Below are 27,035 nucleotides of genomic sequence, written 5' to 3'. Positions count from 1 at the left end.
ATTAAGTTATATGTTATCTGAATTTTGAGGGAAGCAGCAGTTTGAACATAGTAGGATTCAAAATGATGGACCCCACTGTTATTTTTTGTTGGTTTTGAGAAAGGTCTCACTATGCAGCCCAGGCTGGCCTTGAACTTGTGATCCTGCCTCAGAAGGCTCCAAGTAGCTGGGATTAAGGATATGTAACACCATGTCCAACTTATTATTGCTTTTATGAAGTAAAGAATAACTAGTAGGTCTTACATATTCATTCAAAGATAAACCAGATATTTAAATATTTAACAACAAAAAAAAATCAATCCTCCCAAGCATTCTGCATATTAAGAATTTTTGTCCCTGTGCTAAAAGTGTGAAAAACTGAGGCTCAGAGAAGCTAAATCAGTTGAGCAAAGACATACCAGTAACAAAGGCAGTGCTAGAATGAACCCAAATCTGTCTGACTTAATCCAATCACAATACATAAGGGAAAAAAAGCAGATTAGTGGTCAGGGGCTAAGAAGAGAGAAGAAGGGGGCCTGATTGCTTAATGGATACAGGAATTCCATTTGAAGTGATGAAAAAGTTCTGGAACTAGGTAGTGTGATGTTGGCAACACTGTGAATGGATTTAATACCACGAATTATGCATTTTCAAATATTTAAAATTTGAATTATTCATTTTCAAATATTTTAAATGAAAAAGTTTATGTTTTATATATTTGCAATTTAAAAAAAAGTATCTGGTGGTATGATTCAGTGGTGCAGCGTGTGCTTAACATACACAAGGCCCTGGGTTGAATCCCCACTAACAAAAAAAAAAACAAAATAAAAACAAAACCAAAACATGTGCCCCCCAGCCTCTCAATGCTCACCTCCCCTGTGCATAATATTTTCATTGCTACAGTTCCTAAACCATACCAATTTTATTCCCCACCCTCAGAATCAGTAGATCCCAGGTGATTAGGCTGTTAATAACCCTAGTCCTTCAACCTCTGCAAAACAGAGTTGAAGTTTCTGAATGGCACCATGGACAGCAGCTTCTATAACAACTCCCCTTCCTCCTACTTAAAGTATTCTCATACAACTCCCTTTTATCAAGTCAATAGATCTCCAGGGCCATAACTGGCCAGCACTTTTCAAGGACAGCCCCCTCTTTTCAATCTTGTGCCTAGTTCTGAACTCACATGCAGGTTAAAAATTTGGCCTACACCTAACATCCAATGTTATCCTCTTTACACTCCCAAAGGAGAATCCGTCATTTCTCCCTTGATGTGAACTACCGTGATCATTGGCTTATATGTGGAGTTAAAAACCTATTCAGGAACATCGGTGGCTGGAGTGATCAGCCAATGCTGCACCATGATCTCTTGGTGCCAGCACTGACAATGACCAAATTGCCCTAGAGAGAAAATAGTCCTTTCCATGAAGTCATACTACATATGAAGGAAAACGCGGGGGCCAGTTCCTTCTAGTCTCCTCTATACTAGGCTGGTGACATGCTGATTGAGGAAGCAGTGAAAGAACGGTATGTACGATATTCCTGCCCCACTGATATGGGAGGCCTTACTGCCCCACCTCTGTGCCCTACCATCTAGACATGTGGAATCTCCTTGGAATGTGCTTACATGTAGTATCTTTCTAGTGAGCATGGGTGGGAGGGGGGGGATGTCTTCCCTGCTCAACTGGAGGCAAAGTGGGATGAGAATTCAGTTCTAAAATGCAATCCAATACTCCATGAATAGTTTCTACCTGTGGTGAAATATCCTAAGAAGCATATCAATGGAAGTTTCCTTTTCCAGTGGTATAACTGTTGGGCATATATCATGTAGAGTCATTTGTAAATACTTCCACTAACCAGTTGTGTTACTTAACACAAATCAATTGACCTCTCTTGGATCTGCTTCCCTATCTATAAAATGAGGGGATAGGATTAATCAAGCTTTAAGACCTCACTCAAATCTAATCTATTATTCTCTGACTTGACTGCAAATTTGCAGTCTTAAGAGATAAAACTAGTTGACAAAAATAAACCATCTTGGGCTGCGGTGGTAGCTTAGCAGTAGAGCACTTGCTTAGCATATGTGAGGTACCAGGTTGGATCTTTGGCACCATATAAAAATAAATAAATAAAAATAAAAGTATTGTGTCCACCTACAACTAAAAAAATTTAAAAGAAAAATGAACCATCTTTACAGATAAAGTTGAAACATTTGAACCTTCAACCTGACTGAGATAGAACAAATGTTTAACCCTACCTCACATACTTTCTGCTCTACCAATCCTGAAGTTAGTACTTTTTAAAGGTGAAATCCTGGTCTGAAGATGTATGTAGCTCAGTAGTAAAACACTTGCCTAGATGTGACAGGCCCTGGTTAGATCCCTAGCACTGCCAAAAAAAAAAAAAAAAGGAAAATGAAATCCTGTGTAGTTGAAAGGACTTCTGATTACTCAAGGTATTTATACAACTGGGAACACCAAAAAAAAAAAAAAAAAACTAAGATGGGAAAGCCTAAGCAAGGAAGGAGGAGAGAGACTCAAAAGTAGTTTTCAATTGTTTGAAATGAAAAAGCATTTCAGAGGTAGAGTGAAAGGTTGCTTTGAAGGAAAGATGAACTTTTGTATCTACCTGTGGTTTTTCTAGTATAAACATGTAGGAAGAGCTGAGGGGTACAATAAGAGGCCAGTATAGATCTATGAAAATCATAATAGCTCAGAGCAGATTAGACAAGGAAACAGACTGGTACCAATGATCCCAGTGACAGTCTGGGGATTTCTTTGTTCCTTTCTGGGGGATTTCCACATTCCTTTCTGGAACTCAGCTTTTGTTCACAGATCCAGCCGTAAGATAAGGCATCTGTGGTTGAGCCTTACAACCTTTCATCTAAGCTCAAAGGACTGCTCTATGACAAGAGATATTCTTATTTCTGGATATTCTTTACTATGGACTACAAACTATTGTCACTCCTTGTCTACTTGACCAGGAGCTCCTTGAAGGCTGTGGTGGATCTGACTTCTGCATTTGTAAACCTGGCAAGGCATCTGGCATTCTGTAGGTACTCAATATTCTTAAGACTGACTGAATCAAAGAATTAATGAACAAAGAGGCTTACTGTTTATTTTCTTAAAAAAAAAAAAAAAACAGAGAGCAGGGAAAGCATAAGTATAGATATTATAGCCAGGTTCAAAGACACATTAAAAGCAACCTCTTTTCTAATAATTAGGCACATTTGTAAGACACTTCTCTGTTCTTATTTGGATAAAGATTAAATTAATTAACCATAAACCCTAAAAAAAATCTCTAATTTAGGGGGATGTTATAAGGCCCTATGTATTTTCTTTTTTTTCAAAGCTGTAGATAGAGACTATTCAATCAGTGGTAATTAACTGAACAGAATCACAGAACTTCAGCTGTGGAAGGGCAAAAAGAATGAACAAAAGAGGCTGGATTTTATATAGGCTGATTCATCTATAGTTAATATCTGGAGATTGAAACTTCTCTGGAAGTGTGGGAAGCCATTCTCGAATGTGATTTGAGTTATCTTCCTGGCTGGGTGAGAGGCGCTTAGACACAGCGGTGTCAGAGCCTTCCCCACCCTGTACCAGGTTCGAGGGCTGTCCGTGTGGGGGTGTGCCTGACCACTGATTGAAGACCAATCACCGACCCTGACCTTGGAATGCTGCCCCCCTCGACCTTCATTGGATGGAATTTTCCCTTGAATTTTTTGTTCCCAAATAAAAGCTCACCCCCTGGCGTGTTCCCTCTCTCTCGCTGGCCTCTCCTGTTAACCTCACCACCCCATTAGGTGGCTGGAGGCAGGAGCTAGGAGGAGCCGTCTCTGACCTGGGCAAATAAGCTAACGAGAGTTATGTCTCTTTAATTTTAAAACTCACTAGTTAATTTTTAAGCTTTCGAACCTCTATTATGAAGCTAGCATGCTGGTCGCGTAGCTGATGGAAGAATTACTAAAAATTTAAATTCTTTTAAGAGGGAAAAAAAATGTGTTTCTGTTTTAGAGCAAACAAAATAAAACAAATGGAAGGCAGCCTCACATGCCCCACTTCTCATTTCAGAGACTCCTATTACATTGTTAAGCACAGAAACTGCTATCCACTGAAAGAGCACCAGAAGTTGGAGTTAGAACACTTGGGTGAATTTTACCTCTGCCACCTATGTGACTGACCCAAATCCTACACTGAGTGAGTAAAACATGGACCATATTCTTAAATCTCTCAGTCTCAGTTTTCTCATTACAATGTAGATTTTATGCTTTGGGTATAAGGACCAATTAAGATAATTCATATTCAAATATTTTGTAAAATGCACAGCCCATGCAAATGTTTGATTTATTCCTACATTTTAATACTACAATAAATGGAATTGTTTTCTTAATGTATGCTTTCATCTTTTATAGAGATGTATATGTGTGGAAATACAAACTTGATAGTATTTAGTCTGCTTGATTCTGAATAAACCTAACAGTGAAATTCTGTACAGGCTGAAACTTGATTTTATCCCTATTAAACTAGTCAAATACTGCCTTCTATAACATTAAAGTGATCCTTTTGATAGTAGTGTTCCAGAACTTCTAACACACTTGTGGAGTTTAATTAAGACATGTGAGAAGAAAAAGAACAAGGCAAGTTACCTAATATAGAAAGTATTTTGCACTGTGCATGCTTTCAGAACATATTGCATAAAATTGTCTTTTTTTTTTTAAAGCGTTTCCCTGAGCCAAAAAGGAACTGACAGTTTTTGAGCACTTATGAGCTACAGTATGTTATGAATCACCAAAAGTTACCTTAGTTCATCTCCACAACTGAAGTGTTAAATAAGTTACCAAAAGTTGCCGGGCATGGTCGCACATGCCTGCAATCCCAGGGACTTGGGAGGCTCAGATAGGAGGATCATGAGTTCAAAGACAGCCTCAGGAATGGGGAGGCACTAAGCAACTCAGTGAGACCCTGTCTTTAAATAAAATACAAAATAGGGCTGGGGATGTGGTTCAATGGTTGAGTGCCCCTGAGTTCAATCCCTGGTACCCCCCAACACCCCTCCCCCCCAAAATTACCAAAAATCACATGGATAGTCTACCTTCAAGACAGATTCCAGCCAGGTGTGGTAGTGCATGCCTGTAATCTCAGTAGTTTGGGAGGCTAAAGCAGGAGGATCACAAGTTCAAGGCTAGCCTCAGCAATTTAGTGAGGCTCTAAGCAACTTAGCATGACCTTGTCTCAAAATAAAATATAAAAAAAAGGGCTGGGGATGTGGCTGTGTGGTTAAGTGCTCCTGGTTCAATCCCCAGTACAAAATAAATAAATAAATAAATAAAAGGTAAGATTCCAATCTAGATATGTCTGATTCAAAGACCCTAATACTTTTCCTATACTATACCACAGATTCTGAGATGCAGCTTTTATTTTATTTTTTAATTTTTTTAAAGGGGCGGGGGAGAGAGAGAGAGAGAATTTTTTTAATACATATATATATTTTTTTTTAGTTTTCAGTGGACACAACATCTTTGTTTGTATGTGGTGCTGAGGATCGAATCCAGGCCACACGCATGCCAGGAGAGCTCGCTACTGCTTGAGCCACATCCCCAGCTCTGAGATGCAGCTTTTAGAAAATCGAATATGTGTAACTCCTACAGATATGAAGGGTACTTCTTTTAGTTCTTTGCTTGAAATACAAGATCACTTCAATTATAGATAGAAATTTTTAGAAAGAACTGCGTTTAAAGAATGGCTAAGGTGAGGAGACTAACTTTTTGCTATAAAGCCTTTTGCACTTCTAAATTCGTACCACGTGCCAAAATATAATGTTTTCTGAACACTGAAAGAGATAGTGAGAAGGAGAAATTGATTTCCAAATCAGCTCCACCATTCACAATCTATAAGATTTATAACTAGTCACTTCAAACAATATTTGATTTTGTTTCATTTACTATAAAATGAGAGTTAATTTATCAAAACCCATGAAAGGTACAATACCAAAAATGAATCCTAATGTAAACTGCAGACTTTGGGTGATGCTGATATATCAATGTAGGTTCATCAGTTGTAACAAATGTACTACTCTAGTGTAGGATGTTGCTAGTAGGGGAGACCGTCTGGGAGCAGGAGGTTGATAGAACTCTGTATTTTCATCTTCATTTTCCTATAAACCTAAAACCCTTCTTCTTTTTTGTGGTGCTGGGGGTTGGCAAATGTTCTACCACTAAGCTACATTCCAAGCCCCTAAAACTGCTTTTAAATATACAGTAAGCCTTCAGTCTCCACAAATTCCACATTCAGCTTCAACCAATCATGACTGAAAATGTTTGCGGAAAAAAACTGTCTCTGTATGGAACATGTAGATGTTTTCTCCTTATCATTATCCCTGAACAAATATTAAAAAACTATATATGTAGCATTTACATTGTATTAGATATTATAATTAACATTGTGATCATTTAAAGTATATGGGTGGATGTGCATAAACATTAAAATACTACCCAATTTTATATAAGGGACTTGAGCATCCTTGGATTTTGGTATCCTTATGGTGCTGGAACAAATCCCATGAGGAACACTAAGGGGCAATTGTAAAATTGTTTTTTTAAGTAAGGAGTTATACTAAATTATTTTTAAAGTTCCTTCCGTTTCTAAGATTCTATATTATTCTATCTTACTCTGTAAAACTAATTAAAAATCAGAAAGAAGAGTCAAATGCCCCATCTGACAAAGTAACTTTAATTATAAATTCATTAGATTAGATGGGAAAAAAAGACTTGGATAATTAAAGTGAAAAGTCCTGAATTTGGAAACAGAGAGATAAAATGGAAATGAGAATGTACAAAATAAACTAATTAAATACTTTCTAGTCTTTCCTATCCTGACATTTCTCCTGCTTTTAGGAAGCTTCAGGCAAGTATTGTGAAGAATAAAAGGAAATATTTTACCCCGCATGAGATGGTGGCCCGTCCCCTGAAGAGCAAGAAAATGTCCAAAATAAAAAGAATTGCATGTATAATTATATCAACATGGATTCTACTATAATGTATAACTAAAAAGAACCAAAAAAAAAAAAAAAAATTGCAAGGCTGGAGATTGTACTCGCCTCACAAGTGCAAGGACCTTGGTTCAATCCCAAGCACCACAAAAAAAAAAAAAAAGAGGAAGATGAAGACGAAGAGAAGAAAAACTGCAGGAAAAGAACTGGAATTCTCTTACCTTGTCCTACCCCAAACTGAACTCTGTGCAATCTAGGCCTCTCTTCACCTCCCTAGGCAAAGAAGCACCCCCTTACTCCCTCTCATACCAAGGAGAATGAAGAATTTAAGCATTAGAGGAACTGAGCCTCAGACACTCAAAGTTAGGACAAGGAATGAGAAGCCACTGAACTAAGTTATTTGAGCTACATAGCCCCCTTTTGGCTTAAATAATTTTACCAGACATTAGGCACAGACTATATAGAAATACTACTAATGCAGATGAAGTATATAAGTGGCTATGCCAAGTTTTCAATTCAATTTAATGAGCACATGCATATATATAGACAACTTTCTACCTGGCCCACCTGAGCTATCATAACCATACTGTTCTGTTATCTCATGCATGTGAAGGATTCATGTATGAAAAGGTCTTCCCTTGTCATTGTTCCTACTATAAAATTTTCATTCAGAGTGCTGTGGTTGCTGCTCAGTGGTACAGCACTTGCTTAAAATGCACTAGGCCCTGGGTTCAATCACATGGATTGAAATTTTTTTTTTCATTGAGAGAGTTATAGTTTATTTCTTTAAATACCAACATGTATTTAAATTTTAATGCTTTTGGAACAAAATATTTCTGGAATGCAGTCTCTATCTTCTAAACAAAGAACACTGAACATACCAGCCATAACATATTTTGCTTTTCTAATTATTATGCTCTTTTGAGTAGTTTTTCTATGTCCTTTCTTGTTCTTCTCTACTGGCATTCTTTTGTCATTGTGTCTTAATTTCTAACTTGTTATTTCTAATTCTGACAAGCATAGTAGCACAAAACTGTAATCCCAGCTACTAGGGAGATTGAGGCAGAAGGATTGAAATTTCAAGGCCAGTCTAGGAACTTAGCAAGATCCTGACTCAAAATAAAGAATAAAAAGGATGGGCTGGGATTGTAGTTCAGTGGTAGAGCAGGCAGACACACATGTTAGGCACTAGGTTCGATCCTCAGCACCACATAAAAAAATAAATAAAGGTATTGTGTCCATCTACAACTAAAAAAATTTTTTAAAGGGCTGGGGGGTAGTCCCATGGTAGAATGTTTGCTTAGCAGTGTGAGCCCCTGGGTTTAATCCTTAGCACCAAAAAACAATTATTTTATAAATCAGATAACCAATATGATCAGAACTGTGTAAAAGTAAAAATAGAACTTGCTCTGAGGACAGAGGTGCTCTGCAGTTAGAGCTGGATGGTGGCTGTGATAACACATGTGACCCAGGATGTCAAACTGGAAATGCCAAGTGAGGCACCAAGTCAAAACAGACCTGAAACTCCAAAGTAAATTCCCAAATGAACTCAAACACTCCTCACCCAGAAGAAGAGTGAAGAAGGATCAAAACTATAGAGATGGGGAGGAGGCTGGTAAGGAGAGAGCTATTGGTGAGCCAGGAGTCCTCAACCTATCAATAATAAAAACAAATAACTCAATCTAAAAATGAACAAAGGAGCAGAACATGGTGGGGTAGGCCTGTAATCCCAGCAGCTTGGGAGATTGAGGCAGGAGGATCGTGAGTTCAAAGCCAGCCTCAACAACTTAGCAAGGGACTAAACAACTCAGCAAGACCCTGCCTCTAGATAAAATATTAAACAATGGCTGGGGATATGGCTCAATGGTTAAGCACTCCTGAGTTCAATTCCTGGTACCAAAAAGTAAATAAATAAATAAATAAAAGTGAACAAAGGAATTGGGCATGGTAGTAGATGTCTGTTAATCCCAGCAACTCAGGAGGCTAAGGCAGGAGGATCTCAATTTCAAGGCCAATCTCAGCAACTTAGCAAGACCCTGTCTCAAAAAGAAAAGGAGCTGAGGCTATAGCTCAGTGGTAAAGTGCTTGCCTCCTATGTGTAAGGTACTTAGCACCACATAAAAATAAATAAATATACTGTGTGTTCATCTACAACTAAATAAACATTAAAAAAATTAAAAAGAAAAAAAATTAAAAACAAAGGGGGACTGAGGATGTAGCTCAGGGACAAAGCGCCCCTGGGTTCAATCCCATACCAAAGGAATGGGGTGGGGGACTGGGTAGGGGAGAGAACAATGGATCCTAATAGACATTTCTCCAAACATGCAAATAACCAATAAGCATATGAAAAACTATTAAATATAATTAGCCATTAGGGAAATATAAATAAAAGCCATAGTAAGATGCTACTTTTTACCAATTAGGAGGATTATGCAAAAAGATAGGTAATAACAAGAATTGGCCAGGATGTGGACTTAGAGCCTGAATAGATTGCTAGTAAGAATGTAAAATGTTGCCCCCACTTGGGCAACCAGTTCGGCAAGTCCTCAAAAGGTAAACAGGATCACCACATGATCTAGCAAGTCCACACCTAGGGAAGTGTATGTGTACCTAGAGAGAAATAAGAATATACATATACTACACTGTACATCAATATTTATAGCAGTATTATTCATAAGGGCTAAATGGTAGAAACAATTCAAAATCTATCAACAGAAGAATGAATAAATAAATACACATACACAAAATTACTGGTACACAAATGTTTTCAGCAGTATTATTTGTAAAAACCCAAATAGTCCATCAACAGAGGACTGGATAAAGAAAATATGGTATACCCATACAATAAACACAATAAGGAAAAAAGAAGGAATGCTGCAATATGGATGAACCTCAAAAATACCATGCTAAGAATGCAGACTGTTAAGATTCCTTATGCATGAGATGCATGAAACAGGCAAAGCGATAGAGACAAAACAGTACATTAGCGATTACCTATGGCTAGAGCAGTGTAGACAGAGTAGAGAATGACAGTTAAAGGATATGGGGTTTATTTTAGGGAGGACAAAAATATTCTAAAATTTGATTGTAGTGATGATTGTACAATCCTATGAATAAATTTAAAAAATGAACTGCATGCTTGAAATGGGTGGAATATATGTTTTGTGAATTTTTATCTCAATAAGTATCAACAAGAAGAAAAACAGAGCAGGAAATGTTCCCCAAAACATCTCTCAGACTAAATACCCTCATTTCCCAATGAGAGACTGAATCAATGAACCCATCGCAGATGTTCTCCTTATTTCCTGCCTTTGAGCAGTACTCTATAATTTAGTATTAGCAGAAAGTTAACGAAGACAACACATCTCTTATTGCTAAAGTTTACACAATGTTTACTATTTCCCTCCAATATACACATTCCCTCTGTTTTCCAACTGTAGCTGGGCTGTCAAAACCTTATAGAAAGAATAATTACCCTCTACACCCTCCTGGTTTCACAATACCAATTTCTAGTATCTAATCCAGTATCTACAGCAGACTAATGATCTGCTTGCCTCTCTAGGAGGCTTTAAATGCACCAAAACGTTCATTGAGCTAGGAGGGGTTCCCTGCTTTAGGGAACAAAAAGGATAAATGGCAGCATTTATTTCCAAATCTCTCTCTCTCTCTCTCTCTCTCTCTCTCTCTTTTTTTTTTTTTTTAGAGGCTAATTTCTTCATAAGGAAGAAATTCTGTTTTGCTTTCTTTTTCCTGGAAAGGCAGTTTATTGGCTTCTAAGGAATACTATGAGGGGTTTGCACCAAAGTTTAGTCACAATTTGTCCTACCCTTGCCCCAACAGCACTTTTCAAGTCATCAGCTTTCCATCCTAATGTTCCTCAGATGGGATGTAAATGAATAAGATATTTCTGAAAGTTAGTGTGGCTTTATTCTCTAATTCAGAGCATTTGCTTTCTAGACTACTCTGTGTAATTTCTTGTCTTTCTATAATCTCAAAATCCTTTCCTACCCATATTTAGAACAGAACATAAGACCAATCTTTTAGGAGTCATTTGGTGGTACTGGAGATCAAACCCAGGGCCTCAGGCATCATAAGAAAATGCTCTACCACTAAACTACATCCCTAGTCCTTTTTATTTTTATTTTAAGATGAGGTCTTACTAAGTTGCCAAGGCTGGCCTTCAACATGCAATCATCCTGCCTCAGCCTCCCAAGTAGCTAGAATGACAGGTATGTGCCACCATGCTCAGATCTCAAGTTCCAAACCAGCCAAGAAAATTTAGAAAGACCCTGTCTCAAAATAAAAAAATAAATTAAATAAAAAATAAAAAAGGATTGGGAATATAGCTAAGTGCCTCTGGGTTCAATCTCTAGTATTACCAAAAAAAAAAAAAAAAAGAGAGAGAGAGAAAAGAAAAGAAAATATCACTGTATTCATTAGCAGTCACTCCCAATTCCTCATCTCTATCCTAAGTGTCTAGCAATCACTAATCTATTTTATTTCTATGTGAATTAGCCTATCTGGACATTTCATACAAATGGAATTATATATAATATGTGATTTTCTGTGTCTGGCTTTTTTACTTCACATAATTTTTTAACATTCACCCATGTTCAAGTACATATACATACTTCATTTCTGTTCATGACTGAGAGCTGTTCTACTGCACTGACATAGCGCATATGTTTATCCATTTATTAGGTGACAGACACATGGGTTGTGTCCACATTTTAGTTTTTATAATAATGCTGCTATGAACATTCACATACAGGTTTTTGTGTGAACATATTTCATTTTCTTTGGGTATATACCTAAGAGTGGAATTGCTGGGTCATTTGATAACTCTGTGTTCAACTTTTTGAGGAAATGCCAAACTATTTTCCAAAGCAACTGTACTTTTTAACTTGGAATAAAATTTTGAAAGTTGTAAATATTTTCAAAAGTAAAATATTATAAATTTATTGAAATAAACTTTAAAGAAGAATATTTATCCCAACTCCATCTGGCCCTAACACCATGCATTTTGTTTTTGTCTGAAAATATCTCTCATATATATTTATAAGGCTGCAATCATAGCAAACATACAATTTATATATTTTTCATTTTTGTTATATATTTAGGTAGTCATTTTCAGGATTCATTTATATAGAACTACTTCTCTATGATAGATTACTATCAAAAATTATAAAGTAGATTCAATATTATCATACTTTTAGGAAACCTATGGTGCTGAAAAATGCTTCTGTCCTTTTCATCAAGACATATTTTTTTTTGGGGGGGGGGGTGTGCGAGGTACTGGGAATTGAACTCAGGGGCACTCAACCACTAAGACACATCCCCAGCCCTATTTTGTATTTTATTTAGAGAAAAAGCCTTGCTGAGTTGCTAAGTGCCTCACAAAGTTGCTGAGGCTGGCTTTGAACTCATGATCCTCCTGCCTCAGGCTCCCAAGCACCTGGGATTACAGGAGTGCACCACTGTGCTCAGCTTTATTTTTTTATTTTTGAAATAGGGTCTCACTAAATTGCTTAGGCTGGCCTTGAATTTGCAACCCTCCTGCCTCAGCCTCGTGAATTGCTGGGATTACAGGTGTGTGCCACCACACCCTGCTAGTCACTCCAATTCTTAAAGTATGTAATAAAAGGCAAAATTGCCAGGTGCCATGGTACACACCTATAATCCCAGTGGCTCCAGAGACTGAGGCAGAAGGATCACAAATTCAAAGCTGGCCTCAACAACTTTGCAAGGCCCTAACCAACTTAGTGATTCCCTGTCTCAAAATAAAAAATATAAAGGGCTGGAATGTAGCCTAGTGGTTAAGTACCTCTGGGTTCAATTCCTGGTACAAAAAGTAAAATAAAATAAAGGCAAAATTATTTAAGAGCTGGGAATATAGCTTAGTGGTAGAACACTTGCCTGGTGAGCATGAGGTCCCCTGGGTTCAATTCCCAGTACCACCACAAAAATAAGTAAATAAATAAAATAAAAACAAAAGAATAAGTAAAAATACAAGCTAAAAATATTAGTGACTTGAATTACCAACCTTAAACACATCTTCAATACATCTACTAAGTTCTTCTTCTGACACCAAAATGGTTCCTGGTACTATATCATTCTCTGGAACCTCTAGAAAACAAACAAAATTATCCACACTCAGTGCCTCACTGAAACACTAATAGGAGATAGTTTTACTACAAAGATGTTCACACTTTTACACTGTTGGAGAAACTGTAAATTAGTACAACCACTAATCACCACATGACCCAGCTATACTACTCCTCAGTATTTATCCTAAAGAATTAAAATCACTGGGCTGGGGATATAGCTTAGCTGGTAGAGTGCTTGCCTTACATGCACAAGGTCGTGGGTTCAATCCCCAACACCACAAAAAAAAAAAAAGAATTAAAATCATCATACTATAAGGGTACATGCATACCCATATATATAGCAGCACAATTAAAAACAGTCAAACTATCAGCCTAGGTGTCCATCAATGGAAGAATGGATAAAAAAAATGTGATGTACAAACAAGATGGAGTTTTATTCGGTCATAAAGAAAAATGAATTATGTCATTTGCGGGAAAATGTATGGGACTGGAGACCATTTATGTTAAGAGAAATAAGTCAAACTCAGAAGGTGAAGGGTCATGTGTTTTCTCTTATATGCAGAAGCTGCAGAGGAAAAAAGAAAAGAAAGGTAGGAGGGTTAGGGATCCCATAGAAAATTAAAGGGTGCAATTGTGTTCACAACAGCCGCTGCACTGCGATTACAGAAGTAATTGCAGTAAGTCCACTGAACTTCTGATAAGCAAGCTCCCCTTCCAGCGTCTGGTGCAAGAAATTGCTCAGGACTTCAAAACAGATTTGCGCTTCCAGAGCGCAGCTATTGGTGCTTTGCAGGAGGCAGGTGAGGCCTATCTGGGTCTTTTTGAAGAGACCAACCCTGTGTGCTATCCAAGCCAAATGTGTAACAATTATGAGAAAAGACATCCAACCAACACGCTGAATATGTGGAGAATGTACTGGAGAATTCACATGATGAGCCAGGAATGGTGGTGCAGCTTGGGAGGCTGAGGCAGGAGGATCGCAAGTTCAAACCCAGCCTCAGCAAGGGTGAGGTACTAAGCAACAGTGAGACCCTGTCTCTAAATAAAATACAAAATAGGTCTGGGGATGTGTCTCAGTGGTCGAGTGCCCCTGAGTTCAATTCCAGTACCAAAAAAAAAAAAGAGTTCACTATGGAAGGAAACATTTCATTCTCAAAAAATTTTTTTCTCTTCTTCTTGTTATTGGTAGTTCTGAACGATAGATATTTTTTTCCCATGGGGTCAAAAGGTACTTAAGTATATGACTGTGAGTGGAAAAAGAGGGGACAGAAATCAGGTACTGGCCGTTTTTCCATTTTCATTTGTGTGTGAAGTTTTACTATAAATTTTTAATATAAATTTTACTATAAATTTTTACTATAAAAACATTAGGCAAGTTAAAATGTCAGTGAACAAAGTTTCAGCAGTTCAAGTTTATAACAATTATAAATAAAACTGTTAAATTTTTCTGGACAATGCTGGCATTTGAATTTTTTTCAACAAGTAAATTTCTGATTGGCGGCAACTAAATGGTGTTTGTAGCATTTTTATCATACAGTAGATCCCATCCACTCACTATACTTTTCTAACGGAGTTGTCCTACATGCAAGTACATGGGTTTTTTATAACTTTTTTTTTTTAGTTGTAGTTGGACACAATACCTTTATTTTACTTATTTTTATGTGGTGCTGAGGCTCAAACCCAGTGTCTCGCACGTGCTAGGCAAGTGCTCTACCGCTGAGCCACACCCAGTCCCGAGTAAGTTTTTTTTCCTATTTATTTATTTATTTTGCATTACGATTCTTAATACACCATTATACAATAATTTATCATATCTCTGATTATATATAAGGTATGTTGACCCAAGTACGTTTTTAATGTTGTCTGTCTTCTATGCTGTTCCTGTTTTCTATTAAAATACATTAAACTAAAAATAAAAATTAAAAAATAATAAAATGAAAATCAAAGGGAGATCAGTAGAGGAAAGAGACAAGAAGATGAGAGGTGGGGAATGAGGGAGGAAATGCTGAGAAGTGATATTGGCAAAATTATGTTGTTATATTGTATGCATGTATGAATATGTAACAACAAATCCCAACATTATATACAACTCTAATACACTAATAAAACTGTGAAAAAAAAATAAACAAAATGTAAAAGAAAAAAAGAAAGAAAGATGGCTAACTAATTAACAGCTAAGATCTGAAAATCAACATGGTTACCATTGTACAATATATTATTCATATATAACATTTCATGGAATCTATGCTGCTGTTTATAAATATGCATTGCTATTTTATGTATCACTAAGAAAGAAAAACTGTCAGTTAACTTATTATTTCATATCATAATTTTAATTTTAAAATTTATTGAATGAAAAATTGGGGATTAAATGAAATGAAAATGGGGAGTTGAATAGTTGTATACAGGTGACAGGCACACAGGAGTTTATTATACAATCACTCTAATTATGTGTTCAAAGATTTTCCTTTAAACAGCTTTTTTTTTTTTTTTGAACTAGGGATTGAACCCAGGGGCAGTCTACCACTGAGCCACACCCCAAGCCCTTTTTCAGTTTTTATTTTGAGACAGGGTCTCACTAAATTGAAGAGGCTTTCCTTGAACTTGCAATCCTCCTGCCTCAGTCTCTGGAGTTGCTGGGACTAAGGAAGGTTCCACCAGGCCTGGCTCTATTTTAAAACATTTGAGCCAGGTACAGTGGTTCATGGCTGTAAATCCAGTGTTTCAGGAGGCTGAGGCAGGAGAATCATAAATTCAAGGCCAGCCTTTACAACTTAGCAAGACCCTGTCTCACAATAAAAATTTAAAAAGGGCTAAGGGTATAGCTCAGTGGTAGAGTGCCCCTGGGTTCAATCCCTAGTACTGAATGAATGAATGAATAAATCCTGAATCCTCCATTTTACTACTATCTTCACAATTTTTTTTCCAAATCACTGACATCCATTCTACAAGCATTGATGCTCATGTAGGCAAAGACAACATCGTGATTGCTTTCAGATGAACAGCAATTGTGAAATGCATCTGGATATCAAAATAGTTAAAAGGCGAAAAAAGATTTCCAAAATAGAAGATGTTTGCTAATTACAGTGCTGGGGATTGAACCCAGGGCCTCAAACATGCATAGTAAGTGCTCTACACTAAAGTTCATCTCCAGCCCCCCCCGCCCAATTTTTTAAAATCTTTTTTTAGTTTTCAATGGATCTTTTATTTTATTTATTTATATGTGGTGCTGAGGATTGAACCCAGGGCCTCACACATGCCAGGCAAGTGCTCTACCATTGAGCCACAACTCCAGGCCCTCCAATTTTTTTAAAATTATTTTTTTAGTTGTAGTTGGACACAATACCTTTATTTTTATTTGTTTTTATTTTTATGTGGTGCTGAGGATCGAACCCAGCACCTCGCACGTGCTAGGCAAGCGCTCTACCGCTGAGCCACAACCCCAGTCCCCTCAATTTTTTTATGTAAAAAAAATTAGAACTGATGAAAATGGAACCATAAAAACAGCATACTACAGGGATACAGCCACATCAATGTTTATAGCAGCACAATTCATAATAGCTAAACTGTAGAACCAACCTAGATGCCCTTCAGTAGATGAATGGATTAAAAAAAAATGTGGTATATATACACAATAGAATATTATACTACATTAAAAGAGAATAAAATCATGACATTTGCAGGTAAATGGATGAAACTGGAGAATATAATGCTAAGTGAAATTAGCCAATCCCCAAAAGCCAACTGAATGATTTCTCTGACTTAAGGATGCTGATCCATTATATGCTGCAGGGGGTAGGGGACAGGGGGGATTAAATGAACTCTAGATAGGGCAAAGGGGAAAAGGGGAGGGAGGGGAAAGGAGGGAGCATAGGGGTAGGAAAGACGGTGGAATGAGATGGTCATCATTACTCTAAGTACATGTATGAAGACACGAAGGATGTGACTACTTTGTGTACAACCAGAGATATGAAAAATTGTGCTCTATATGTGTAATATGAATTTTAATGCATTCTGTTGTCAAACCAATTAAAATTAAAAACAAAAATAACAAGTGGAACCAATATATGGCATCCATCATAATTACCACATAGTCCTAACAATGTAATAACAAAATGAAATACAAAATTAAGAAACCTTATTCTATAGACTATTTATCCAATGGCAATGATAAAACTATGTAAGACCAGTCATATTCTTTTTTCTTTTTGTCCCCTCATTTTTTAATTGGTGCATTGTATGGTACATACTGATGGGATTTGTTGTTACTTATTCACACATGCACACAATATAACTTGGCCAATATCACTTCCCAGCATTTCCCACCCCCCCCACCTCCCATACCATGGTCTCTTTCCTCTACAAGATCAGTTATATTCTTATCTAGTCCCTATTGTTACCAACAGATTGAATGTACAAAATATGTAGCTGGTGTTGCAAATATAATTTAACACACAAAGAAGGCTTGGCACAAATAAATATTCCTTGAATAAATAAACAAGGTCCAGGACAAAATACTGATAGTATTATCAGTGTTAAATTTCCTGAGTGGCATCAAGTATTGTGGTCATGAAAGACACTGACACTTTTCTTTAGAGACACATGCTTAAGTATTTATGGGGGTATGTCATGATGTCTACAACTAATTCTCAAATTAGTTTTGAGAGAAACTATATTCATGTGTAAAGAGGAAGGAAGCAAATGTGAACAAAATGTGAACAGTTGGTGAAGCATATGAGTGGTTCAATGTACTTTTTAGAAGTTTTGTGAATTTTTCAAAATAAAAAGTTGTAGGGAAAAAAAAGGAAAACTAAATCACTTAAGTCTGAACCACTGAAGAAGGCCTTTTTTAGTTTTCAGTGGACACAACCTCTTTTTTTTTTAATATTTATTCTTAAGCTTTAGGTGGACACAATATCTTTATTTTACATTTATATGGTGCTGAGGATCGAACCTGGTGCCTTGTGCATGCTAGGTGAGCACTCCACCACTGAGCCACAACCCCAGCCCACAACCTCTTTATTTTACATTTATGTGGTGCTGAGGATTGAACCAAAGCGCCCCACTCATGCCAGGCGAGCGCGCTACCACTTGAGCCACATCCCCAGCCTGAAGAAGGCCTTTTAGAGAGACACCTAACCACCAGACATTCTCCTTTACCTGCTGTATTCAAACATCGATGAAGAGGAGCTAACATTGGCTGAAGCAAATACTTTGCTGCCAGTTGTGGCTGTTCTCTCGACATAGTTATAAAGGTAGTGGTAGAGACTCTTTGAAATTGCTGTACTGTCAATTTATCTTGAAAATGAAATAAATCCAAAATCTACAAGAAAAATCACATAAAGCAAATATCAGGGTCTTTGCAAGGAACATGACAGTAATTAAGAGGAAAAAAACATTTATTTCTTTAGCCAAAAAAGAAAGTTGCAGTGATAACACTGACTTAACAGAATGGCTTTAACAATCCACTACCAAAGGGTGTAAGCGCTGAAAAGATTGGGTGTTTATTAATAAGTTTTTCAAATTTATAAAATGTAGATTCACTTCTGGGTGGAGTGCCACAGGACTGTTATCCCAGCAATTCAGGAAGCTGAGGAAAGAGGATTCCAAGTTTTAGGGGAAACTCAACAAATTAATAAGACACTGTTTCAAAATAAAAAAACAGCTCTCTCCCTTTGGAAATGCCTTGCATTCTCTCTTAAATATGTTCTTCTTACTTTATTCTCAAAAAATCTCTCCTTTGAGATAGCCCACATTCTTCCTTGAATGTGTATCTGCTTTCATAAATCTATGTATCTGAAAAATAAAATATAATAAAAAGGGCTGGGGATGTAGCTCAGTGGCATTCTACTTAGATTAGATCCCCAGTACCACCAGGAGAAAGAGAAAAAGAAGGATAATGAAACTATTTCAGGTTCTAGCTCTGAGAGCAATTTGAGCTAGTTATTTAATAATGGTGTGTTTGTTTGGTTTTGGGGGTGCTGGGGATCAAACCCAGGGCTTCATACAAGCTAGGCAAGTTCTTGACCAGTGAGCTATGTCTTTGGCCCTGGTAAGGAGTTCTTTTTTTTTTTTTAAGTTATATATGGGCACAGTATCTTTATTTTGTTTTGTTTATTTATTTTTATGTGGTGCTGAAGATCGAACCCAGGGTCTCACACATAAGAGGGGAGTGCTCTACCGATGAGCTACAACCCCAGCCCCAGGAATTCTTAAATCTAAAAAATTAGGTCATTCTCTTCCACAGGTTTTTATTTACTTTTTTGAGAAGTTCCATAACTTAACAAAAAACTTAAATATTATAATACTCTTACTTCAATTTCAGAGGAACATTAAAAGTCCTTTTTCTAGCCAGGTGCAATGGCGCACGCCTATAATCCCAGCAACTCAGGAGACTGAGGCAGGAGGATCAAAAATTCAAAGCCAGCCTTAGCAACTTAGTGAGGCTCTAATCAGCTTAGAGAGACCCTATCTCAAAATAAAACATAAGCCAGGCACTGTGGCACATGCTTATAATCCTAGCGGCTCTGGAGGCTAAGGCAGGAGAATCACAAGTTCAAAGCTAGCCTCAGCAAAAGCAAGGTGTTAAACAATGGAGTGAGACCCTGTCTCTAAATAAAATATAAAACAGGGCTGGGGATGTAACTCAGTGGTTGAGTGCCCTGAGTTCAATCCCTGGTACCCAATCAATCAATCAATCAATCAATAAAAAGGGCTAGGATGTGGCTCAGTGATTAAGTGCCACTGGGTTCAAGCCCTGGTATTTAAAAAAAAAAAAAGTGTCCTTTTTTCTGTAAATAAGCAGATAGTCCTGGAATGGTCAAAAGAAACAAGACACTTCACCTGGGGACAGATGTTCCTGTAGTAACTCTCTGGTGAAAGAGACTGCTGGGGACATGCGGCCAGAATCTTTGCAATCAAGTCACACTTCTTCCAGTCAGCAGCTGTTGCCTCAGCATCACTTCCGCCAGCTGCTCCAGCTGTCACAATGGAGAGAGATGTCAAACATTCACAGCAATTTCCTATGTAAGGTTCTATGTGACAAATCTGCATTAAATTTAGGATAAAGAGTGTTTCTTTTCTCTATTAGAAATTGTTTATTTCTCCCAGAGACTCAGGAGGCTGAGGCAGGAGGATCTCAAGTTGAAAGCCAGCAACTTAGGGAGGCCCTAAGCAACTCAGACCCTGTCTCAAAATAAAAAATAAAAAGGGATGGGGATATGGCACAGTGTTTAAGTACCCCTGGGTTCAATCCCCAGTAACAAAAAAAAGAAATTGTTTATTTCTTCTGCAAGATAATCTGCCCCTCTGTACTTTTCTTTCTTTCCTTTCTCCTTCTCTCCCTTCCTCTCCCTTTCTTCTTTTTTGGTGGTACTAAGGATTGAACCCAGTGGCACTCTTACCACCACTGAACTAAATCCCCGGCCTATTTTATTTTTTCAGACAGGGTCCCACTAAATTGCAGAGGCTGGCCTCCAATTTGCAATCCTCTTGCCTCAGCCTCCCAGGCAGTTAGAATTGCAAGCATGCTCCACTATGCCCAGCTGTACTTTCCTTCTGGAAAAGTCAGAGGAAAAAAAATAGCATTGAATCACTGTACTAATATTATTCATGTGATGTGAATACAGGCTTCTCAAGTGTTTATCTCTGAATATGTATTTCATTTAAACTTACTTAAACTATAGCCATTCTTAAGCAATTATAATACTGGAAAAATATATAAACAGTGGTTTTTAGAAACTGAACTACAGGCAGCCCAGGACACTGATCACTGAGAGAAGAGAAGCAAACTAGGCAAACCTGATAATTATTCTCACTACTTGGGGAGAATTTTCAGCCCTAGCCCATAAAGGGTAGCCCAAATGAACTGTTCACTGGGTCAAAGAAACATAGTCAGAGGGCTCCTCTATCAAGTCTTTGATTTGCATATGTAGGTGAGGAAAATACCCCAAGGCCAAGGAAAGCACTAACAGAAAGAAGTAAATGTGATAGTTCTCAAGTTCATAAATGGGTAAGAAAAATTTGTGTTTCCACTTACCAGCATAGAAAGACCTCCTAATACACAGGATATCAAATAGAGTCCTAGGAAGGTTTTATTGCCTTAGTAATGAAGTCAAATTACCTTAAACTGAAAATTTGCTCTAGAATCACACTAACAATGTTGAAAAGCCAGGATCACAAGCTGAGGACGTGCCTCAGGGTTAGAGCACTGGCCTAGCACTTACAAGGCCCTAGGTTCAAACCCCAGCACCACCAAAAAAACAAAAGGCCAGGACAAAGGGATCAAAAAGATCCCAACACACTTCAATGTATCGCTGAATAAAACCCAACAAAGGTATACAACAAAATCTAGCACCTAACAATGTAAAGTAAAAACACACAGCATCAAGTCAAAAATTATCAGTCAAGCCAGGTACATGCCTGCAATCCCAACAACTAGGGAGCCTGAGACATGAGGATCACAAATTTGAGGCCAGCTTCAGCAATTAAGCAAGGTCCTAAGCAACTCAGCAAGAGTCTGTCTCAAAATTAAAAAAAAAAAAAAAAGGCTGGGAATGTAGCTCAGTGGCTAAATGCCCCTGGATTAAATCCCTAGTACCCCCGCCACAAAAAAAAAAAAAAAGAAAAAAATTTACCAGGCATTATCAACACAATGGAATATCATTCAGTCATAAAAAATGAATAAAGGACAAAGCTGGCAGAGTGGTGCACACCTGTAATCCCAGTGACTCAGAGGCTGAGATAGGAGGATTGCAAGTTATAGGCTAGTCTTGGCAATTTAGCAAGATTCTGTATCAAAATGAAAAATAAAAAGAGGGCTAGGGATATAGCTCAGTTGGTAGAGTATTTGCCTCTCATGCACAAGGGTTCAATCCCTAGCACCACAAAAAAAACAAAAACAAAAAATAAAAAGGGCTGGTGATGTGACTCAGTGGTACAGCATCCTTAATTCAACTCCCAGCACCACCAAAAAACAAACAAATAAAGGAATAAATGACTGATTCATGATACAACATGACCAAACCTTAAAAACATGCTTAGTAAGCCAGGTGTGGTAACACACTCCTGTAATCCCAGAGACTCAGGAGGCTGAGGCAGGAGGGTTGAAAATTTGACACCTGACTCAGCAACTTAGCAACTTACCTATCTCAAAATAAAAAACTAAAAAGACCATGGATATAGATCACTGGTAAAATACTCCTGGGTTTAATCTCCAGCACACACATACACACACATAAAAGAGAATGACAGCAGAATTCTCAACAGGAGTCATACAAACCAGAAGACAACTCAGGGACATCCTTGAAGTATTAAAAAAAAAAAAAAAAAAGTAAACCCAGAATTTTGTACCCAGCAAAATATCTTTCAAAAATAAGGCGAGGTCTGGGGCTGGAGCTCAGGTGTAGCACACTTGCCTGGCATGTGTAAGGCACTGGGTTCGATTCTCAGCACTGTATATAAATAAATAAAATAAAGGTCTATCAACAACTAAAAAGATATTTTAAAAAACATAAAGTGAAGTAAAGACTTTTTCAGACAAAATAAAAGCTAAAAGAATTCACTGCCAGTAGACCTAAGAAATGTCAAAGGAAGTTTAGGCAAAAGGAAATTCGGATGGAAATTTGGATTTGCATAGATAAGTGAAAAGCGCCAGGCACAGTAGCCCTCGCCTATAATCCCAGCTACTCAGGAGGGTGAGACAGGAACATCACAGGTTCAGGGCTAACCTTATTAATTCAGCAAGACCCCATCTCAAAATTAAAAAAAAAAAAAAAAGAGCTGGGGATGTAGCTCAATGGCAGAGGTCTTGCCTGGCATTCATGAGGTCCTGAGTTCAGTCCCCAGTACTGCAAAACAAGCAAACAAACAAACAAAAAGTGAAGAGTACCAAAAATGTCAAATATGAGAAAAAAACAAGATATTACTAGATAACAGCAATACATACATGCACCAGTAGAAGGAAAAAGTTCAGAAATACAGGGTTCTAATTTTCTTGTAGCAGCTCTCCAATCTGCATGCTCTTGGATAAAGTCTAATACTTCTTTTCTTTTTTTGCAGTGCTGGGGGTTCAAACCCAGGGCCTCATACATATTAGGCAAATGCTCCCCACTACACTACACCTCCAACCCTCAGTCAGATTTTAAAGGCAAAGACTAGAGGCCAGTGATTCACCTCAAATCTGACTCAAAAGGAAATGGATAGCAAAGAAAGAGAAACATGCTATTTCTTACCGCCTGCTCCTTCCAAAATGCCCCGGACTACTGCCTGAACACCACTGGGTCTCATTAACCTTTCTGAGAGCAGCTGCCCACACAGACGCCGAAGCCAAGCTGGGGCCCGACATCTAAGCTGTGTCTTCACATCTGTGCAGGACTGATAAAAGGAAAGGAAGATATGAATCGTGAATATCAATGAAACAGATATAGTATATAGACGCTTTTTTCAAAGGTACTGGGTCATACTGACAACAGTGTACTGTACAGATTTGACAACAAAAACATTTGGGGCTAGGGATAAAGCTCAGTGGTAGACCATGTACTTAGCAAGTACAAGGCCCTACATTTAATCCCAGCACTTAAAAAATATTTTTTTCCTTAAAATAAAACAAAATACCAAGTCTCTCCTTTACAAAAACCTTTAGCATTACTTTTATTTTCTTTTTTGGGACTGGGGATTGAACCCAGGAGCACTTTACCACTGAGTTATATCCCCAGTCTTTCTTTTATTTTTTATTTTTGAGTCAGGATTCTGCTAAGTTGCTGAGGCTGGCCTCAAACTTATGATCTTCCTGTCTCAGCCTCCTGATTCGCTGGGATTATAGGCATGTGCTACTGTCACCAGGTCGGCATTAATTTTAAGAAAGTAGAAATACAGTGATTTATATATTAATGAAATTTCAAACCCAGAAAATGACAAACACATCAATGTTTAGTACGTAGAATTTGGGAATACAAAATTAATATGACCAATCTCTAAATGTAGTCCTTCCAATCAACTCTAACTTCCAAAGAAGATTCTTATGAATGTTATTTGCCATTAAGAGGGCAGTTTACAATAGTGAGGGAACATGCCAGACCTTGCCTCCATGATCTTGAATACTCTGATTCCCATGACCCAGCAGTTTCTAGAAAAAGCTGTATTTCTTCAAGGGCTCTTTTCAAAAGATCTGTGGAGCCATCATGAACAAAACAGACTTGGTGTTCTTCATTTTGGACTAGAATGTTAACCATATTGCTGACAACAATTGCACTTAACTATATAAACATCAAAATTAGTGACAGAAGGGATTGGGGATGTGACAGAAGGGGTTGGGGATGTGACTCAAGCGATAGCGTGCTCGCCTGGCATGTGTGCGGCCCGGTTCGATCCTCAGCACCACATACAAAGATGTTGTGTCAGCCGAAAAAAAAAATAAATTAAATAAATATTAAAATTTAAAAAAAAATTAGTAACAGAAATATTTAATCCTAGTTGTGGGATGTAGCCTAGCCTGTGTGAGACCCTGGGTTCAATCCCCAGCACTGTAAAAAAAAAAAAAAAAAAATTATAACTAGCTTGTCCTCTCTTTTATTTAACGAGGATTAATAACTACCATTTATTAAGAGGGCTGTGATGTGCTAGGCAGTATATTAAGTATCTCCCACAAAATCTCAAAAGGGACTTAAGAAGGAATGGAAAGGTTTACAAATTCATACACCTGCATGCTGGGGTTGAATTCCAGTGTGCCTAATCCCAGGGCCTCTGCTTTTCACGATGTTCTTATAACATGTTTAGTTTAATCTTGCAAACTGTGAACTCATTCACAGAAACAGTACGTGAGGCACAGAGGCCCAGTGGAAGGCTACCAAAACATTATAGGGATGAGATGGGGTCACTGGAGATACACGGTCAGTTGACTGTTGTTCTTACCTACAAGCTGCTTCTTTGGTTCTTCACTCTTTATGTAACTAGTTTCAAAACTAAAATTTAGGTACTAAAAGCAAATTAAATCATTTCAGATAAATTAGTTAAAAAACAAGAAAGAAACTATCTTATGCCTAGTTATATACTAGTACATTTTTATCTTTTAGTCAGGGTCTCACTAAATTGCTTAGGACCTCACAAAGTTGTTGAGACTGGCCTTGAATTTGTGACCAGCCTCCCCCAGCTGCTGGGATTGCAGGTATGCACCTCCACACTTGCCTCCACACCCGGATACTAGTCTGTGTTTTAAACAAAGGAGTTAAAAATAGAAACAATAATTGCTCTAGTTTTAATTTCTTAACTTCTAAAACTCCATTCAAAGAATAAGATGTCCAAATACTTCTACCAAAAGAATACATTGTAAACAGTTAAATTTTAGTTTTTTTAAAAAAGGATCTAGTTTCAGAATGAATAAAATGTATTTTACATAAAATTGCCATAGCCTGGGCTGGGGTTGTGGCTTAGTGGTAGAGTGCCCACCTAGTACTTGCGAGGCCCTAGGTTTGATCCTCAGCACTACATAAAAATAAAATAAAGATTGTGTGTCCACCTACAACTAAAAAATAAATATTAAAAAGAAAAAAAAACTGCCATAGCCTTAAAAAAGTGATCATAATATTCTTGGGAAAGTATCCATGATTCCACTAATGAAAAGGCATTTTATATTATTCTGAAGGTCAATGTCTTTTAGTTTTGTTTTGTTTTATTGTACTAGAGATTGAAGCTAGGGTAATTTACCACTGAGCTATATCCCCAGATTTTTTATTTTGAGACAGGATCTTGCTACATTGCTGAGAGTCTCACTAAATTGCTGAGGCTGATTTCAAACTTGTGATCTTCCTCCCTCAGCCTCCTGAGTCACTGGGATCACAAATGTGTACCACCATGCCCATGTGTCACTGAGTTTTATAAATACCATTTGACGATCTTAAAAAAAAAAAACAATGAAGGGCTGGGGATATAGCTCAGTTGATAGTGTTCTTGCCTCCTATGTACAATCCCCAGCACCACACACACAAAAAAAAGATCATTAAATAGGTAACTAAAATTATCTAATTTTCTAAGAGAACATAGCACACCACACATTAACAGTTCACCCAGGAAAATACCTGGGGAGGTCCTCCCTGGAGGATAAGTAATTCACGGACAGCCAATGGTTGATACACTTGATCCAAGAGGTCTCTCAAGGCCCCCCTGGATACAGTCCTTTCCTCTTCAGTTAAAACCTACAAAAAATATGGACTCAACTTTAGAGGAATACAAACCAGGCAGGAAATACAAGATAATATTTTACAACACCAAACAAAGGTTGTTATGAATGGAGAGAAAGGAAGACTTCTGTCCCCTCTTGACTTCCTTCCACATGGAGGAAGCTGTCTACAAAAACACTCCTGGCCCTCTCTCCATCCCCAGTCACTCCCCTTCTAGGCAAGAGATATGGCTTATCTTACTGGTGACTACTGAATACATTCGATCACTAGCCAGTTTTGATATGCACTGTTCAGCTCACTCCTCTTCTGTCTTGTGAGAGTGAGTTCACATTCTGTTCTGCTCAGTCTTGCTGAGCAGGGGCAAATCCCCCTGCCATAAGGCAGAAGGCAATGTAGTTTTCCAGCACTGCTGAAACTGGTAAATAGTAAATATGTCTAATTCTGGAGTGTATCATTAGGAAATGTCTCCATCATAAGTTATCTCCTCCCACTGTCTTTATAAGCAACAGAGGTGATGTTTTTCTGGAATCTTCTCTCTTTCTTTCCTTTCTTTCTGTACTGGGGATTAAACCCAGGGATGTTAGACAAACATTAGGCATACTAAGCAACCACTCTACTACTGAGATATATACCCAGCCCAGAGGTAATATTTTTTACTTTTCATCTCTCTTATTTTGTTAGCTAGTGTTTTCACTCATTCAGAACTTGGACAGTAAACAGAGGTTCTATTCTGGGGCACATCTGAGTCCCAACAGTATAGTCTCCCTTTGGTAATTAGCACTCACAG

General features: G+C 37.7%; 1 protein-coding gene across 1 annotated transcript in view; it reads right to left on the bottom strand.

Moving 5' to 3' along the window:
• Tango6 (transport and golgi organization 6 homolog) overlaps positions 1-27,035 on the bottom strand; it is a 172,964-nt gene that overhangs the window by 136,588 nt on the left and 9,341 nt on the right. Inside the window, exons 3-7 of the mRNA XM_046434280.2 lie at positions 26,147-26,263; positions 23,306-23,447; positions 19,917-20,053; positions 18,234-18,396; positions 13,010-13,092 (exon numbers count right to left, since the gene is read on the bottom strand). Coding sequence (XP_046290236.1) covers positions 13,010-13,092; positions 18,234-18,396; positions 19,917-20,053; positions 23,306-23,447; positions 26,147-26,263 — 642 coding nt within the window. The remainder of the gene's footprint in view (positions 1-13,009; positions 13,093-18,233; positions 18,397-19,916; positions 20,054-23,305; positions 23,448-26,146; positions 26,264-27,035) is intronic.

This window comes from Marmota monax, unplaced genomic scaffold (genome assembly GCF_021218885.2).
Source record: "Marmota monax isolate L192 unplaced genomic scaffold, Marmota_monax_Labrador192_F-V1.1 WCK01_AAM20220418_F8-fsc00024, whole genome shotgun sequence".
NCBI classification, from domain to species: Eukaryota; Metazoa; Chordata; class Mammalia; order Rodentia; family Sciuridae; genus Marmota; species Marmota monax.
Note: the sequence above shows the minus strand (reverse complement) of the source record. Positions and strands in the feature narration are given on the sequence as shown.